This window comes from Cuculus canorus, chromosome 20 (genome assembly GCF_017976375.1).
Source record: "Cuculus canorus isolate bCucCan1 chromosome 20, bCucCan1.pri, whole genome shotgun sequence".
Taxonomy (NCBI): Eukaryota; Metazoa; Chordata; class Aves; order Cuculiformes; family Cuculidae; genus Cuculus; species Cuculus canorus.
In genome coordinates, this window is record NC_071420.1 from 3,087,506 (window position 1) to 3,105,523 (window position 18,018).

The window sequence follows — 18,018 nt, forward strand, 5'->3', positions numbered from 1 at the left end:
CATTAAAGGAAAACACTAAACTTCCCCGGCCAGCCTTAGGCTAACTTCAGAGGCTACATCACTGCATAATATTTAGCAGTTGGATCACAGTAATTCATGAAAAAAAGAAACTGCAGGACGCCCACAAGACATTCTCTACATATTTCCATGATCGGGGACATTTCTGCTGAATTACTGTTCATGTAGGAGAAAAAAAGCAACCAAGACACTAACGAGGCTGTGTTTGGCCTGTATCTTTCTGCGTTTGGTCCGATGCTTTTCTCCTGTACACCAGGTACATATGAATTCAAACAGAAAAGGCTGACAAAGAGAGTTAATAGCACCGAGTGGGTAAAAAACAGCATCACACCGCCACTTTGATGAAGAGAAGAGATGCTATTTACACTGTTGAATGTCTATTAAGTTAGCTCTTCCCCCAGACTCCACTAGAAAATGATGCAGAAGGGGCATTTATTAAGAAAATCCCTTTCTATCTCCTAGAGAGGTTTTGCCACCATTTATTATCAAACATATTTTTTTCTTAAACATGCTAAAAACCATGGGGTGTTGTGCTTGGGAACGATAAATGTAACAACAAAGATATTTCACTAATTTTTTGGCAATCAGAAGGCAGTGAAATATGCTTTTTAACTACAGTCGCCTGGCATGGTATTTTTGTTTTTACAGTAAAGCCAAAGAGGATTAGGACACACTGTACTAATTCACAAGAGCAGACAGTACCTGCTCCAAAGCTTTATCTTCCCAACAGACTGGACAAAACAGCAGCATTTCAAATGTACAGGTGAGGAAAGGAGGAACAAAGACACTAAGTGACTTGCTCAAGGTCACACAGGAATCTGCTGCAGGGCGAGGTTGAGCTCCCAAAGTCTCAGCCCACTCAGGCATTGGAAAAAGCAATGAAACAAGAGTATGTACTAAATTTGGCACAGATTTTTAAATGATGTGTTGCTACAAGGGAACAAGAGCCTCCCCTCATACTGACCCAGACACCAAAGGAACCTATAAAGGAAAACTAGTTACTCACTCCACCCAGTCTATCTGATCACTTTATATTTCCTAAGTCAATAAGACCTTTCTTGGCCAGACGATCCAACCCACAATTTAGATCTTATTACAAATCAGACACACTAAACCACTTTCTCCCTCTGGCCGCAGAAGATAAAAGGCCAAGCAAGCAGGCAATATTTTGGTAACTGGCTTCATGTAACAGCTTTGGATTTTCTTAAAAGCCTCTGCATCGATCGTTTTCTTTAAATAGCAATGACTTATTGAGAAACCTTTTACCCATTTTAATGCACAAGTCTCCCTAAGTAGAAAAGAAAGCAAAAACTGCTCTGCTTAGGCATATTTGTCAAATAGTTTTGGATACCTGGTCCTGGCAAAACACTCTGAAGTCAGAGTAAGTTAACACTGGTGCTGAAGGGCTAAGATGGGAAACTGAGATGTGGAGGAAATAAAGTGTGGACTGACAGAACAATACTGGGATTCAGCTCCAGCTAGCGTTTCAGCCGGCGGCACGAGCCAACACTGCAATGTGTATGTATCCAAAGGAGCTAAAAGCTCATGGCATGCAAAGTAGCGCAGCTCTCACGTGGTCTCTGCACAACTTGGGGCAAAAGGAATAGAGGAATTAATTTCATCAAGCCAAATCACCAACACCCTGCCGTTACATAAAAGCCTGTTTTCTGGGGAAAGTTTCCAAGGATGGTGTCATTTGGGCTGTTCTGATTAAAGTGACATAGCCGGGTTCAAGATGGGATAGCTATGTCAAAAACAAGCAGAGTACACGAGCTCTAATCCACCATGAAAAAAGTAAAACAAGCCTCCTCCTTTACCCAGTAAAGCATCTTCTGTGTCCCAACACAAAATCAAAGTGGTAGCATCTCTCTCAATGAAAAGGCAGGAGAGTGACTACCCTGTTTTCCAGGGATCTCGACAGAGCGCAGGAGTTTGAAGTCACACAGCCCATGCGAGAGCCTGAATGTATTTCACATCCAGACCTCCACACAGACTGCTGCTGACATTTACATTTCAAAGCTCAGTTCTGTTGAGGAAGCACACAGCCTTCTTCTCTTTAAAAGCCCGAGGCTTTGTGGTCCTCAAGGACAGCTCTGCTGAGAGCCACAGCAATGGTCTCAGACCCAGAGCAGCCCCCCCTCCAGGCCCAGAGTGACTCAGAAGTGACAGCCTAAAAGGAAGCCTGTCCACTCAGAAACCACAAAAAACAGAATTGTATCAGTCTGCAATCAGCATTATTCATACCAGAATAGTTAAATTCAGTTATTTGGCATGGAGACAACATCACGGAGGGACACATCAACCTGGCCCACACGAAAAACAAGAGAAAAGGAAGGAGGCAGCCTCCAACAGAAGCAGGCGGGTCTGAGAGTCTAAAAGGACCTCCACAGCTGCTAAGAGGTCCACTCCGTACGGACAGACGCGCTTGGCACAAGGTGACACATTCCCTATCTTCCCTGTGCAAACAGGAAGGGGGGAAGCTCTACACACTTTCCAACGGGCAGAGCACCCCTGTCCCCTGCGATCCTCGCTCTCAACGCTGCTCCAAGAAGCTGAACTGGTTTAAGCTGCGTGTGCACACATAACATACAGTGCTCACAGCGCAATTTCCTCTCATCTCAGCTAATAAATCTCACAGTGCGTGTGCTTTTTCTGAACACAGATTTCATAAGCTGAATAAACTTTACGGAATACTTGATTGCCAAGGCAGCAAAACCTGGAAACCTGATGCCTGAGCACAGCCGGGCACTGCAGGCTCCAACACACACTCTAAGAAAGTTTAGTTTTCTCACTTCAGAGATCTTTTTACTGGCTTGCAACAAAGGCTCTTGGCTTACTGGCTCTGCAAGCTTTTCATTTAGCTTATCCTCAGGACCTTTTCCCTTGAAATCAACAGAGCAGAAGACAGGACAGAATCCTTCCACCCTCCCCAGCTCAGAGCACACCCTACCATCCAACTCTTGCTTTTTCACTGGAAAAAGTCTTGTTAGACTGACAAAACCACAAGGGTATGAGCAACAATTCATCAGTCTTTGGAAAGCCGTCTTATATTTCCATAGAAGCATCGGGAAACTCTCCCTCAAGTCGGGGCTTTGTTGTAGTGTCTCATTGCAGCTCGGAGTTTAAGAGAGAGAACATCTCCAGACACTTTGCCCTCAAACCACCGTCATGCCACAACCCTTTGGCTACGTTGACAAGCATGTACATGAACAAGACTTATCAGGAAGGTAATTTACACAGTCTTGGCCATTAGTTACCAGTTTTACAGTTGGAAATGAGACGGAGGAGGTGGTATTGTGGGAAGACAGATCACCTGTAAGCGCTCCAGAGGCCCCAACTTGGATACCTGTCCCCTACAGCTATTTGCCAGATCACTTTGAACAAAAATGTCAGCTCACAAGTAGATCCTTTTGGCCCAGAGCCTGTTTTCCAAGCAAAACCAGCAGTATCGGTTAAGGCCAGGCACTCCTACAGCTACTGACCTGCAGTGCAAGCAATCGCACCCTTCTGCTTCCCCGGGAGGAGGCGTCCACCCAGCACCTGAAGGTGACATCATGCACGTACCTTGGAAATGAGCTCATCGTGGTTGGCGAGATGAGCCCTGCAGTGAATGCAGCTGTAGGTCCTGTGGCACGAAGGCAGATATGCCTGGAAAGTCTTGGACCTTGTCATCTTCACCATTGGAGCCACTGAGCGCTGCGTGAACTCTGGGGTGGCCCAGGAGGCACTCCCGCAGGACGGGTCGCACGGGAAACACCGGAAGACACAGGTAAAGGCCGTGGTTTGGCAGGTGATGGGTGTGGGGCAGGCTCCACACGCTGGTGACCGCTTCAGAGGAAGAGATTCGGGCAGAGGGAACGGGGGACTTGACACAAACCTAAGTTCAGAAAAAAAGAAGAGAGACGGAACACTCAGCTCACAAACGCACCAACAGTCTCTTAGCCCACAGAATGATCCAGCCTTTGATCGAGAGAACAGGGAAGAGACAGGGCAGCCAGGAGACAGGCGTGATGTCTGCAGAATAGATCAAGGAAGACGGTTTTATTCACAGCTCAGCCACTGACGAGCTGACTGCCCTCACATCTTCCTGCTTCTGTTATCTACCATCTTCCTATCGCTCCAATCACTATTCATTCTTCCAACACTTAATGGATTTGGAAGTGACTACAGAGCCACAAAGAGACTAAAATGATGATTTTCATCAAGCTAAATCTCCTAATGCCTCTGGAGAACTGCGTGTATTAAGGTCCAACTCTGCACCACCTCTTGGAGAAGCCGGGCTCTGCTAAAGAGAAAGGCGAGATCTGATGTCAGCCCTGCATGATTCACTGACGTGACACCCAGGAGAGCTGGGAACTGGACACGGGTCTCCTCAGCCACCAGGAAAGCGTACCCATCACCAAACCAGTTCTCTCCATTCTGCCCTAGTTTCCACATGGGAAATGGAGGAGTATTTCATCACACCCTTCTTTAGAGCTCCCTGCAAGCTCCAAAGGTAGAAGCTACTCTATAAACTGCTCTCTACTTTTTTTTTTTAACCTAAACATCTGACAGCAGTCAAAGCAAGAACAGCCTCCAAAGACTATTCTTGATAGCAAGAGACAGTCCCAGAATGGAAACACCTTTCTACTATCCCACACCCATCTGACAGAACCTGCAAGGCAGCTCAAGTCTGGGTCTTTTTTTGTTGGCAGAAACCAGTTTTTCAGATCCCACATCTCTAACCCTTACCGGCTACAAGTGGTTCTTTTGAGGATGGAGGAAGCCCAAAGGCTCCAGGCAGCAGCTCGCCTCCCTCCCTGAGCCATGGCGTGCATGCATGCTCTAGAAATTAATCATGAACTCTGGCTGCTCCTCCCATGAGGATTTGTCTTTCCATAAAACATGCGATTGTGTTCAGTTTCTGAGTCTGCACTTTGTGTATCAAACACTGGAACAACACCACCCCAAAGAAAAGAAAAACAAGAAATAAAACCCCCGCACCTGACCTGCAATGGAAATTTCTGAAGTGGACTAACCAGAAAAGTACAAGAGCTTAAGAGCTGGTCTCTAAGCCACTGTGAGCAACTTCCCTGAAGCATAGCTGATGATCTTCCAGGTTAGAACAAAGTCAGCCCAGGTCACTACACCGCTAAAACAGCTCCCCAGAGTTTGCGTGCTAGGCTCGCTCTGCTGCTGCTCAGCGGAATGCACCTTCCTACAAGAAGCCCCACAACACACCTGGCTCAAAGTATGCCGTGGACTTGGACTGTTCTACACAAATCCATCTCTTTGGGTTGTTCAAGAGGAAACTGTCAAAACAGTGGGGTAAAAATCAACATCAATTGGTCAACTGAAGGGAGGACCCAAGAAAACTGTTGTGGGAAGCAGACGTGCAGAACTCATATGTGCGTTCCATTTAGACCATCTCTTCTGCCCAGTATTAGTATCAATCACAAGTATCTCACCACGACAGAACTGTCCAAGTTGTACTGGAAACCACCTCAGGCTGGGCACCCATTGCTGCTGTCTGCTGGAAAGTCAGACAGCGAGATCTGAAAAAAACTCATCCCTTCAGTACCAAAGTGCTATTTACAGAAACTCCCCTCTTCAGTACCGCTGCTCCTAAGTCTTCTGGTCATTGTTGAAAAAGAAGATTCAAAATACCCAGGTTGCTTTCTGCATTTCTGAAAGCATTACCCACTGACCCCACTCTGCCGGCCAGGCAACCCCAAGAACTGGCCAGGCCACCTGCAAGCTTCCCAGGAAACAGACTGCATACAAATATATATATATATAAAATAAGTATATAAATATATACATAAAGGTTGTCATGGGCTCACACAGGCACCATTCGGTGCAGTCAAAGTCACGCTGTGCCCATGCAGGGTGCTCAACAGGATGCAGACACCAGCAAGGCAACAGGACACTCGTTTTTTTTTCCCCCCATTTCTGAAACGTTTTTCTTCTGCTCTCCAGAAGGCAGCTCCCTTCCACTCACATGGGCAAGAAAAGCCTTACTCATCCTGCAAACTGCTGAGGAAGCACATCCATCATGATCATAACCGTCAGCACTTACATAGCACTTTGCAAACACCAACTAATCAGATTAACCTTTTCCAATTAAAGGCACAGTGAGAGCTTCAGAAGACCCATCCTGACACAGAAAGGCTCACTTCCCAGCCCGTTAGGAACTAAACCTCCTCTCGTTCGGGCAAAAGGGGTCTTGCCAGGAATTCATCCAGCCAAGCCGCAGCCCAGCAGACTGCCTGTGTGCTATCTAGTGCATAGCTGCAGCTCTGGATTTCAGCAAGACCTTTTACACCAGTGGCAGAAGTAAGAGAAGCCAGGCAGTGTTCACCTGTATCGGTTTGCAACAGGGCAGAAACAAGATGCAAAACCGAGCAGAACCTTTCTTTTCTGCTGAATAGGTGTAAGTGAAAGTAATACACCCCAGCCTTCCAGAACTAACCAAGTGCCAGCCTTTGCAGTCACAAAACAAGAGAACCATCCTCAAATTCAAAGCTCCTGATTCAGCAGCTGATACGCTATATCCCAGCCGTAACAGATCTCAGAGCTTGGAATTTGTCAGCCACGTGCTTTGTCCTCCAAGTGCAATGAAGCAGGAGACTGCGTGTGCTCTTTCTGGGGCCAACTGCAATTGGATTCCACGGCAAAGCACCAAGCCCTGTCTGAAAGGAACAGATTATGTTGGACAGACCAGCTGGAGGCAATTGCTTTACCCAATTTCTGAATGAGAAAACAGACTGTCTAAACCTTAGGATTCCATTGATCCGAATTGAAATGGTGCAGTCCTCTCTCTCTCCTTTTCTTCAGCACCGACAGGTGCGTATACATACATACACACACACCAACCATCAGTTTTACAGCTTCCACTCCATACTGCCGTGCCAAACATTTCTTTTCTGACTAAATGCCCAGCACTGCAGCTGGAGGAAGCAGTCCCCAGGCATCCTCAAAGCCACACAGAGACAGAAGCGATACCCAACCAGAATAACATGAGCAATCCCTTCATTTCTTGTTTGCTGACACCTCTGTCCAGGCCTCCCAAGCATCAATGCTCTAGAAAAGCGAGTAAACCAGGAAATACTGCATTTATCCAACAGAGAAATGAATACGCACGCACACACAAACCCACTGCATGCAGCTTTCTGCAAAAGCATTTAATAAACATTCATTTATTTGACCTTATAACACATTTAACATCAGCCGAAACATCTGACCTTTTAGAAGTAGATGAAAAAAATATTCAAGTGAGACGATATCAGAGCACAGATTAATTACAGAATGCTCGGGGCTGAAGGGACCTCTGGAGGTGCTAAAGCAGGTTCACCTTGCAATCGAGATTCAATGCAATTCCTGTTCTCAGCACTGCGCTGAGAAGACAAATCAAACTGACTTCTCTGCTTAAGGCAGGGGAGAGAATAAAGATCTGTGAGCCGAAATCATGGCAGGGGGGAAACCTAGGTGAGAAACTGCCTTGAAAAGAATTTCACATAAGCTCATTTATGGTAGTTACACTTTATAAAGGCACTACCTCTGTGGGCTACCAGCCTGACTGCTCGTGTGTGCCGTCTGCCAAGAGCTCTGTCCTCACCAGACTAAGGGAGAAGAGGGATAAACAATAGGAAACATTCTCACATCCTATGAGCGCAGCTAGTAGCTTATGAGGATCCATTTCTCTCTTGAATAACATCTCAACATGTAAATTGGATCCATGGCTCTCAGCAATGCAAAAAACCAGCCTCCTGTACTTTTTTTCTGTCCTAGTAGCAAACATATTTGAATTAACTTACACGTAACAGCTAGCGGTGCATTTATCCTGCTGTAGAACAAAGGCATGGGGATGATTTCAGGCTGTGCTTCTGGGTTTTCAGAATGAGGAGTTAATGTTCATCGGCCTCACTGACTGAGGGCATTAGTGGAGTCATTCCATTAACTTAAAAAAAAATATGCTTTGATTACTTTATCATTGCGCCTGATACTGCTAGAGAGACAGGCATCTGTCACCAGCAACATAATCCAATGTTTTTCTTTTACCACTCTGCAGGAGGGATTTCTCTCTGGGATGGACACACGCAAGTCACTGGAACAGAGGTCTACGCAGATCAATTCGTCCGCAAGAAGTCAGGAAACTGGTCTGGGCAAAAGGAAAGGATTCTAGGGAAAATGCTTATCAACATTACTTATTGTGCTTATCAACATTATTAGAGGTGAATCAGTCAAATGCACTGTGCACGTTTGAGCTGCCCTGTTACATTTTAAGCAGATGCCACCTTCACAAAGGAAAAACCAGGACACACATTCTGCCATTCAGTCAACTTTTTGGTTTGGTATTCACCCTCCACCTGTTCAACAGTCACTTTGCCCATGAAGCTGTCAGCAGTTCAGGAAACAAAAAAGAAAAAAATGCTAATTGTGTGCCAATCCCTTGCTAGGCGAGGCTACTGCACGCACAAGTCCATATGCCACAAAAACTATCACCCATAAGCCTAACTTTGCATAAAATCCCTGTGCAAATGCAGCTCAGATGCAAATATTCCTCATCAGTCTGGTAGGACAAACAACAGGTTTGTTGGGTCTGAGGGTTTGTTTTACAGATTACTTGACTCTTACGACAAACTTTGGTCTGTTAAATCCTTATTAGAATCCAGCAAATGCTACAGAAGGCTGCCTGTAGCAGCTTTGAAAAAAATCCATCTGTTTGGAAAGGCAGCCTTTCCTCTTTGTTCTCTTTTCTCATTGATACAGAAAGAGCTGGAGATGCACTTATGCCAAATGCAATGAAAGCACAAGAGGAATTCGGTTTGGAGGGTTTTCTGTTTCTATAAAGTCACAAACTGTAGCACTGTGTTGCTTCAGGGTCTAAGAAAAGGCTTGAGGTAAGCACGTTTGCTTACTGGGGTTTTCTTGACATGGAAATGACCGTACCATTGGTTAGCACCTTGCAGTTTGAAGAAGGAAGGCTAGTCTCTAAGGTGACATGCTGAAACTGGAGTCTGAGTTTAATGCCCAGTTTTGCTGGTCTTCCCTGTGGTATAAAAGTTTGGGTCAGAATGTCAGGCGCTGAACCCTCAAGAGACGCCTGGCACAGCTAAGGGGCCTTCCTACTCTGATGTAGCACCACCACAGAAGATCCTGGTGTGGGGCAGCTCTGGAGATCCTCACTGCTGCACGGGGCTGCAACAGCTTTGGGGAAGAATAAGCCAGAACAGCTGGAGGCAGGGGGGTAGGATGTACGCTATGGAAGGCCCTGAAAGAGAGGATGCCGGTTCTGAGTTCAAGCACAGAACACAAGGGAAAGCCAAGAAAGGAGTTTAAATAGCAGATGGGTGTACACAATGTACCTTTACTCCTTCGGTATCGCGTTTCTGAAGTGCACCAATTTCAAACACTTGATGACACCGCACGCAGCTCAGCAGCATGAGCACGATTGACAAAAGTCATTGCTGATACATGAACCCTAAGTGTCCTTCTCTAACCCCTGTGCTTCTTCAGCTCATCCTCCAAACCTTGCAAAGCCCTTGGAGACAGGAAGGTTGCAAGAGAAGTGGTGGAAGATGGCCAGCAGGAATCCTCTGCATCTACTTTTATCAAATACGTGGACACGATTGCAAAACAAATAACAGTATGGGGTGGGTTTCTCACTTAGACATCTCCAACTAGAAATCTATTTACCCCACTTTGCTTCTCTGGGTATCTCCTAGCAAGCCATCTCATTTCTGCGGGCCCTACATCTCTTCTGCACGCTGGAGACAGCACCTTTCCCCTTGGAAGCACTTCACGCACCTTGGAGAGAAGGATTGGGATGGACAGGTGCAGGAGGATGCAGCTACGGATGGAGAGAGCATCGCAGACAAACGCCAGGGAACCACTAGAGGGCATCAAGAAAGATCAGCAAAAGCAATCAAAGACTGCCTGGCCACAGAGAATAATCATGGACAGGCAGGACACAACCACAACATCACTGCGTTCCACATTCCACATCAGTACAAACATCAGAGCTGTAATTCTGCTGAAGAGCTATCGATACTAAACCCATCAAAACTGTCACTGCAATTATACCAATCGCGGTTTAGAGGTTGGGGGGTTTGTTTGTGTTTTTCTTTCTTCCCCCCTTTTTCTAAACTGGCAATACGACGATCTACGGTCCATCACAACTCTTCTCACCAAAAACGACTCAGCACCCCTACAGCAAACGTCCTGGTGCCTATCTATGGAGAGGCTTTCTCTCAAGATGGCAAAGGTACACAAAAATGAGCTGAAACTTCAACAGCAATTCTTTAAAACTCACTTTGGGTTGAAACTTGTCACAAGTTGATCCAACTGCGTCACTGCATTCCACTATTAACCCACAGCTTGTTAATACCAATTGATCTTTGATAGAAGATATCAAATCAGTACGTGATTTGGATATGTTTCACTTATGATTTTACTTTAAATGGGGAACATCCACATCCCTGTATTTTCAGGTTCTCAAGTGCGACTGTGAGATGAGAAGCAAGGCCAGAGAACTCCTGCATTCAAAGCAAAAGCTTTCGTGTACCGAGCTACAGTGCACAACTGACTGGAAAACAAAGGAACAGGTTAAATTAACTCAGAGCAGACAGTGCAGAGATGCTTCTGTCCCGGCTGCAGACTCCAGAGACGAGACGGCCATGAGAACTCTCTGCCCGTCTTTGCAGACCGGAGGCTGGACTCTGACCACTCGGTGTCAGAACATCTCTCCCCACATATCAGAACAAAGCATGCTGTTCAAAGCCATCCACTTGGATACACCAGGCACCACTGGGAAGCAGGGGAGGGAAATCGTTCTGGAAATGTTTCATCAAATCATTCCCTTTACAACTTCATACAAAATGCATAGGACAGTAAGGACAGGCTGAGAGAGTTGGGGTTGCTCAGCCTGGAGAAGAGAAGGCTCTGAGGAGACCTTAGAGCAGCTTCCAGTACCTGAAGGGGCTACAGGAAAGCTGGGGAGGGGCTGTTCACAAAGGCTTGGAATGATAGGACAAGGGGCAATGGGTACAGACCGGAGAGGGGCAGATTTATACTAGGCATAAGGAGGAATTTCTTCACCATGAGAGCGGTGAGACCCTGGAACAAGTTGCCCAGGGACACCGTGGCTGCCCCATCCCTGGAGGGGTTCCAGGCCAGGTTGGATGGGGCTGGAAGCCCCTGATGCAGTGGGAGGTGTCCCTGCCCATGGCAGGGGGGAGAACTGGATGGACTTTAAGGTCCCTTCCAACCCTAACTGTTCTATGATTCTATGACAGACACCAGCTCACAGGGCTGGCTCCAGGATTAGTTACCTCTTCTGGGCTTGTCTCCAGAACGACACGAACACGGACTGCAAGATGAAGCCTTCGCCGCGGGATGACTGACAACTCTGCCTGAATTCTCTTCCCACTCTCCTGCGAGTTGCCTGGCAGCAGTATCTTTGCAATGCAGAAGAGCCTGCGCTGCTGATAACGAGCAGCATGGTGAGTGTTATAGCTGCAAGCTGCCCACCTTCACCTCGCAGGTGCACTCCACCACAGCCAAATGCAATAACCAGCCACAATAGACACCAGCGTGCGTTACCGGATGCAGGAGGAAATGCACGTGTAGAAAAGCATTGTGGCTGGCCAGGACAAATTTGAGACAGCATACACTCTTTCTCCTACCAGCAAATCCCACTTGTGCCACAAATAAACAAAACCTGCAAGCTGAACTGATTTACAACACAAATGACTCCGCTTCCTCCTTTACATTGCACGAGAACTCCTGGCAGCTTCCCCCGCAATGGGCTGAGTCCTCCATCCGAACTGCCCAAGCAGATATGATGCATTCAAGTGAGATAAGAACAGTGGCTCAAACACAAGACAAAATGAAGCTCTTCAATTCATACCCATCTTTCTGCCTAAAACCCCTATGCACTCAACCCGATGGTCACACCTGGAGTCACAGAGGACATCATACTTCACCTAGAATGTGCACATACAGTGTTTTACAAAACGAAACACAAGCCTTGTCTTGATACTCCTAGTGCCAACTTGAACTAAAGGCACCAAGGAAAAGCTCTTCCCATCCAACTGATCAGCTGACGACATTGACACGCTCTTCATCTTCCCAGCTTTTCTTCCTCATTTATTTAGTTCTAGAATAGTTTAGCTATCTAAATTATCTCTTATCATTACATTTCTCTTCTGCTCCTTACATTGCTCTATTGTCTTCCTTTTTGGCAAGCAAAGGTATGACAGTGATTCAATTAATTTAGTCTGCTGTGTGGATCATCTGTTTCCCTGATAAAGGCTGGGTACTGACAGGGAACACGGTGAGAACATTTATCTATTGCAAGTATCCTTCCAATATTCTCAAAGTCATTTGTGGTTGAAAGAAGGATCTTCCATAGCTGCCTGTCAAAGCTCCCCTTGTCAAATTCCACAAGTTTTCACCTGCTCACAAACTCCATCTGCTCGGCCAGCTCTTCCCAGGAGCATCTTAACTCGCCTTGCACTGCCCAGAAGCGCATCTGTCACAGGAGACAGTGACTTAATTTTCTACTCTGAGCCCTCTACCTCTTATTCCAAGCAGAGCTGAGGATAAGATGTTGAATTCTGACAGATCTCTGCCAGTAACACTTTTTATGCAACAGTTACTACCTTAAGGAGGTACGTACTCCCCATGGCAGTTCCATCATCACCCTTCTAGCTTTCATTTAGCAACCCATATGTCAAGCGGGCAGAGTCAGGTGAAGAATTACAGCTTGAGTCTTCACATGACAGACACTTCATGACTAAATCTAGTTTAAGACGGTCAGGTCAGCTGTTACCTTGCCAGTTTTTGTCATTAGCTCTTCCTGGATATCCTCTGCAGCCTGCATGTTCCTGCCAAGGTATGTGAACTGACTCACCTCTTGCAGTGCTGTGCCTACTGACGCACACTTCAGCTGGGAGTTCCTGGGATTCTCGTTACGATTTCCCACACACACACACACAGTTAATTATTAACTCCATCTTTTTTTTGTGATGCTGGACAATCTGTTTTTAATAATATATTGCTCGAGCCATCCTTTAGTAACATTTCATTAGTGAAACTCGGTTCTTCCGGAGTCCTGCGGTTGAGCTTTGCACCGCCCAGCTCACACCACGCTATGTTTCTGTCCTCAGAACCAAGGCACTGCCAACGTGAAACAGGAGAAGCGAGTGCAGCTTTGACACTACTCTGCCTTTCCTCTCAGCAGATGAAAAAGTACTCTGAAGGGCAAACTCAAAGCATCTTTGTGAAAGTTTTAATTTGACTGACCTCAGGAGTTCAGTTCTGTACGAGTCACAACAGTAATAAAAAAAAAATTAATTCAAAAAGCTACATTTTTGCGAGTCGGCAAAACATCACACCTTGTAACACGCTGTACCAACAACTGAACCGGTGTGCAAGAAACTATCTCTTATCAGACTTGTAAGCCTGCGCGAAGAGACCGGAAAGCAGCTCTTATGGGTTGCATTCCCATAGCTTCCAATGACTCACACTGCCTGGCACTACCATTTGTTAAAGCAAGAGTGAAGCAGGGATAATAGTTATTTACTAAAAACAGAGGAGTGTGATTAGCTTTAATTAGTATTGTCAAGTGACTTGAGATTGTCAGGTACAAGATGTGAGAGAATTAAGTCTCATTAATTATGTTATTTCCTGCAGCCTTAAGTGGCTTGGCCAGTCCAGTGACGCTTCCGGAGATGAACCTGTTCCCGACATCCGATACATTCCGTATCAGTGGGCAAAAACACTCTCAGACCAGCCCGGCGGATGCAGCTATCGAGTAGAGGGTCTCAAAGCCAGAACACAGGAACAATCACGTTATTATCTACCATAAGACAGTTACCTGCCCTGACAAACAAAGAACGAAAAGGCAAGTAAGACATGGTAGAAAAAGGACTTGGAGAGAAAACCGACTGCCAGACTTTGTGTAGGATGAACAGGGAGTAGGATTCAGGGCCAAGACCCAGCAATCCTGAGCAGCAGCCCACCCAGAACGCTGTTTTCTTCCCTCCACAGATGAAAAACTACAAAATACCTTTGTTTCAGGAGAGAGAGATCCAGATCTTCAATCGGCATTACACCAACTAACATACATGCTGATTTACCAGCTAAAGTTCTGACCCAAAGAACTGAAAAATCCTTGAGTCAGAATACCCCATCTCTTCTGTGGACTGGCCCTGGTTTCTGGAAGGAGAAGGAAGCCTACCCTCAGCCTTTGGTTGCTGTGATTAGGTCTAGAAGACAAGACCCCTAAATTAACAGGCACAGAAAAGAGGGAACATCCTGAAGGACCAATCTACAGAGGAAGAAGGGAAAAAAAAAGGAAACTGTCTACTTCGCTATGATGTCAAAGTGATAATCACACTCTGCTATACCTTTCTGCCTTGAACCTCCACTGATCAGCTTCAAAGTAGCTGAGAGACCTCACCTCTCAATTTCTCCACGCCACACTCAGCTTTGTGACGCCTCTTGAAGCCCACTGCTCTGGTGCTTCACAGCTGACCTTAATGAAGCCTCTTGTTTAGAGCGCAAGCAAGGAAATGTGTGCTGGTTCACCACCCAATGAAAGCCCAGCTTTATTGGCGTTACTTCAAGAGGCTTCCACGCGCACGGTCAAAGGCAAGGTCGTGATGCAAGAACTGGAAATAAGTGGGTTTTACTCCTCTGCAATCCTTGCAGTGTTTGTGCAGCATCACGTTGGATCGAGGTGCTCCCGCTTTCGAAGCTGCTAGCCAGGACTTACACCAGAGTGACCAGTTCCTCAATTCTATCTCTCCGCAACAGGTACTCGATCTGTGAGTCAAGGAGCCTTTGAGGGAACGCAGACTTACAGGTAGCAATGCCGTCTTCCTCAATACAACCCTGACTCAGCTACCCACACCAAACAGCAAAGAAAGGAAATCACTCACTCCAAATCTGTGGATCCAGAGGACACAAGGGACCAATACAGTTTTGCCAGTTATTTCAATCCTGGCACAGTGATAGAGGCACCCACAAAGAAAGCTTTTGAACAAAAAAAAGCAGCACTTGACACTTTCACCAGATGAAAGCAACGTTTATGTCCTCCCTACAGCATTTCCAGCCTCAGCTTCAAAGCACAAGGCTCACTTTCCAATGGTCTTTCAGCAGGAAACAAGAATTAGGGATGCAGTATGAAAAGGAGAACATCTAAATCCTCCCTCAAGCACTGCTGTTACGCAGTAAACCATGTTTACAAGAAACCAGAGGCGTGGATCCTGACCCGATGAGATCTTACACGGAATCAATGGGAGTGCTCTGCAAGAATGAAGTCACAGAACACATCCTCTCCAGGCAGAATCCTCTCATGGATTACAAGCAGAGCTCTCTCAGTATCTGCTTGTTTACAACCACCTAACTCAGCGAAGGCCTCTCTGTGCTACCCAGCAAAAGCTTTAAGTAACCGTAAACGCATTAGCGGGAAATCCTTATTGGGAGCACGTAGTAGGGCTGAGGAAGGCAGCGCTGGGAAGGCAGGTGGACCATCCTGCGTCTCGGTTAGCTGTCGTCTGCAAGTGAAGGACGCTGATCAGCCTTCCTCTTTCTGTATTTCAAGACATAGACCAGAAAAACCACAGAGACGGATTCACTCCGGTAAACTGTAGGGGAAGTGGGCAAGGATTCAGTTTCTTCATCGTTAAAATCATGTATTAAATATGAACACATTAGTTATTTTGGCTTAAAAAAAAAAGAGCATTATAAGCTGAGACTACAGACCCCTGGCTCGGTGCAAGGCTGCTTCTGTCACCTCAGCCTCCTCTGGCTTTTCTACACAAAACCCAAAAGTTTCTGTACAAAAGCACAAAACGAGGGACCTCTGAGCTGCCACCCTGCCCAGGACCTCCAGCCCCGCACAGGAGGAACCGGAGACTGAAGCAACACCACCTCTAAGGTCTTTTCCAACCTGATGGTTCCACAGCGCAGAACAGCAGAGCTGCCCCTGCACGAACCGTTTCCAACGCATCACCTGCACGGAACCGCCCGCGTTGGGCGCCGATCGCCCCCAGAGGTACCCCCCCCCCGCCAGGCCTACTGCCACCGCCCGAGCGACGAACCGCGGCCGGGCACGGCCCTGTCTCCAGGGACGGGGCTCCGGTGTTGGTGATAAACAGCGCAGCGGCAGGCCCGCTGCCCCCCCGCACCCCTGCCGGAGCCGCGACCCTCCGCGCCAGGCACGCACCCACCTCGCTTTGCGGCCTTTTTTACCGTGCGGTCACCCGCCGCGGCGGGACACGGGGTGCAGAGGCGCCGTCCCGCTCACCTGGGGAGCCCCGGTCGCTCCTGGGGAGCCCCTCCCCGCCCGTGAGCCCCCAGGGAAGGGCACCCCAACCTCGCCCGGGCGCCCCCCCCGCCTGTGCAGCGACGGCGGTGCACCCCCAGCCCCGTCCCCGCTCACCCTCCTGCACCGCGTCCCCAGCGCCCCGCCAGCGGCCGTCCCGCACCAGGCAGCCCCGCAGCGCCCTCCCCTTATAGGCGCCGAGCGCAGCCTGCCCGGCCCCGAGCGGCGCGGCCGCGGGCCAATGGCCGCTCGCTGGCACCTAGCAACACCGCGGCCATTGGCTGCGGCGGGACGCAGCCCGGAGAGGGAGGAGCCAATCAGAGCGCGAGGACGCCGGCGCGCTCCCGCCCCCTCCCCGCCAGGTCCCGCCCACCCCGCGCAGCTGTGGCGGCGGTGGCCAATGGGAGGGGAGGGGAGGGGGGTGAGGAAGATGTCCCCTCGGGGCTGTGTGTGCGCGGGGCGCGGGGCTGGCGGCGGCCCTGCAGGGGAACCACCGGCGGGCATCGTCATAGGGTCATGGAATTAATATGTCCCCAGAATAAGGAGATAGAGCTGTTGGTGCGGGCCCAGAGAGGGCCGCAGGGACAGTGGTGGAGCCCCTGTGGCGCGGGGACAGGCTGGGAGAGCTGGGGCTGAGCCTGGGGAGGAGAAGGAGCCCTTAGAGCAGCTCCCCGTGCTGGAAGGGGCTGCGGGAGAGCCGCGGAGGGCATTGTTAAAGGAGCGTGGAGTGAGAGAACGAGGGGGAATGGCTTTAGATGGGAGGGGGAAGGTTTAGATTAGAAATTAGGAAGAAATTCTTCATGATGAGGGTGGCGCGGGCTGCCCAGAGCAGTGGTGGCTGCCCCATCCCTGTAAGTGTTCCAGGCCAGGTTGGATGGGGCTGTGAGACCCTGAGCCACTGGGAGGTGTCCCTGCCCATGGCAGGGGTGGGACTGGGTGGGCTTTGAGGTCCCTTCCAACCCAAACCATTCCATGGTTCTGTACCTCATAGAATAGTTTGGGTTGGAAGGGACCATAAAGCCCATCCAGTTCCACATCAGGGGCTCACAGCCCCATCCAGCCTGGCCTGGAACCCCTCCAGGGATGGGGCAGCCACCACTGCTCTGGGCAACCTGGGCCAGGGCCTCACCACCCTCATGGTGAAGAAATTCCTCCTTATGTCCAGTCTAAATCTGCCCCTCTCCAGTTTACACCCATCCCCCCTCATCCTATCACTCCAAGCCTTTGTGAACAGCCCCTCTCCAGCTTTCTTATAGCCTCTCCAGGTACTGGAAAGTCACTCTAAGGTCTCCTCAGAGCCTTCTCTTCTCCAGGATGAACAACCCCAACTCTCTCAGCTCATGATATAAAGTTATACTTTATAAGTTTATAAAAGTTATAAAGTTAAAAGCTATAAAAGTTTTCTTCCACACAGATGAAAAACACTCCTCTGAGCGCATTGCTGCTCGCTCAGGGATGCTGCAGACCAGATTTTAAACTACGGAACGACCCTTTTCCCTGCAATCTAGCAGTGCTGCCAAGTACCATTTAAATATGCAATTAACAAACGCTCAAGCACCATAGTAGTCACTCGGTTCTAGATACCCTCAAATGAAGAAGGAAATTGCCGTGTTATCTTTAGACCACTCCGAGAGCAACAGGAGCCGACTTTGCAGGCTTACTTTAAGCTTCTTCTTTTCTTAGCT

At 48.2% G+C, this 18,018-nt stretch overlaps 1 protein-coding gene across 2 annotated transcripts in view; it reads right to left on the reverse strand.

The window, feature by feature from the left end:
* The window catches only part of YPEL2 (yippee like 2), a 37,381-nt gene extending 20,791 nt beyond the window's left edge, over positions 1-16,590 (reverse strand). Inside the window, exons 1-3 of one of the 2 annotated variants that reach the window (XM_054084816.1) lie at positions 16,451-16,558; positions 15,293-15,653; positions 3,583-3,895 (exon numbers count right to left, since the gene is read on the reverse strand). In XM_054084816.1, coding sequence (XP_053940791.1) covers positions 3,583-3,895; positions 15,293-15,363 — 384 coding nt within the window. In that variant the 5' untranslated portion in view covers positions 15,364-15,653; positions 16,451-16,558. Of the gene's footprint in view, positions 1-3,582; positions 3,896-15,292; positions 15,654-16,450 lie in introns of both variants that reach the window. The other variant, XM_054084817.1, reaches the window with a different exon arrangement.
* Between the last annotated feature and the right edge of the window lie 1,428 nt (positions 16,591-18,018).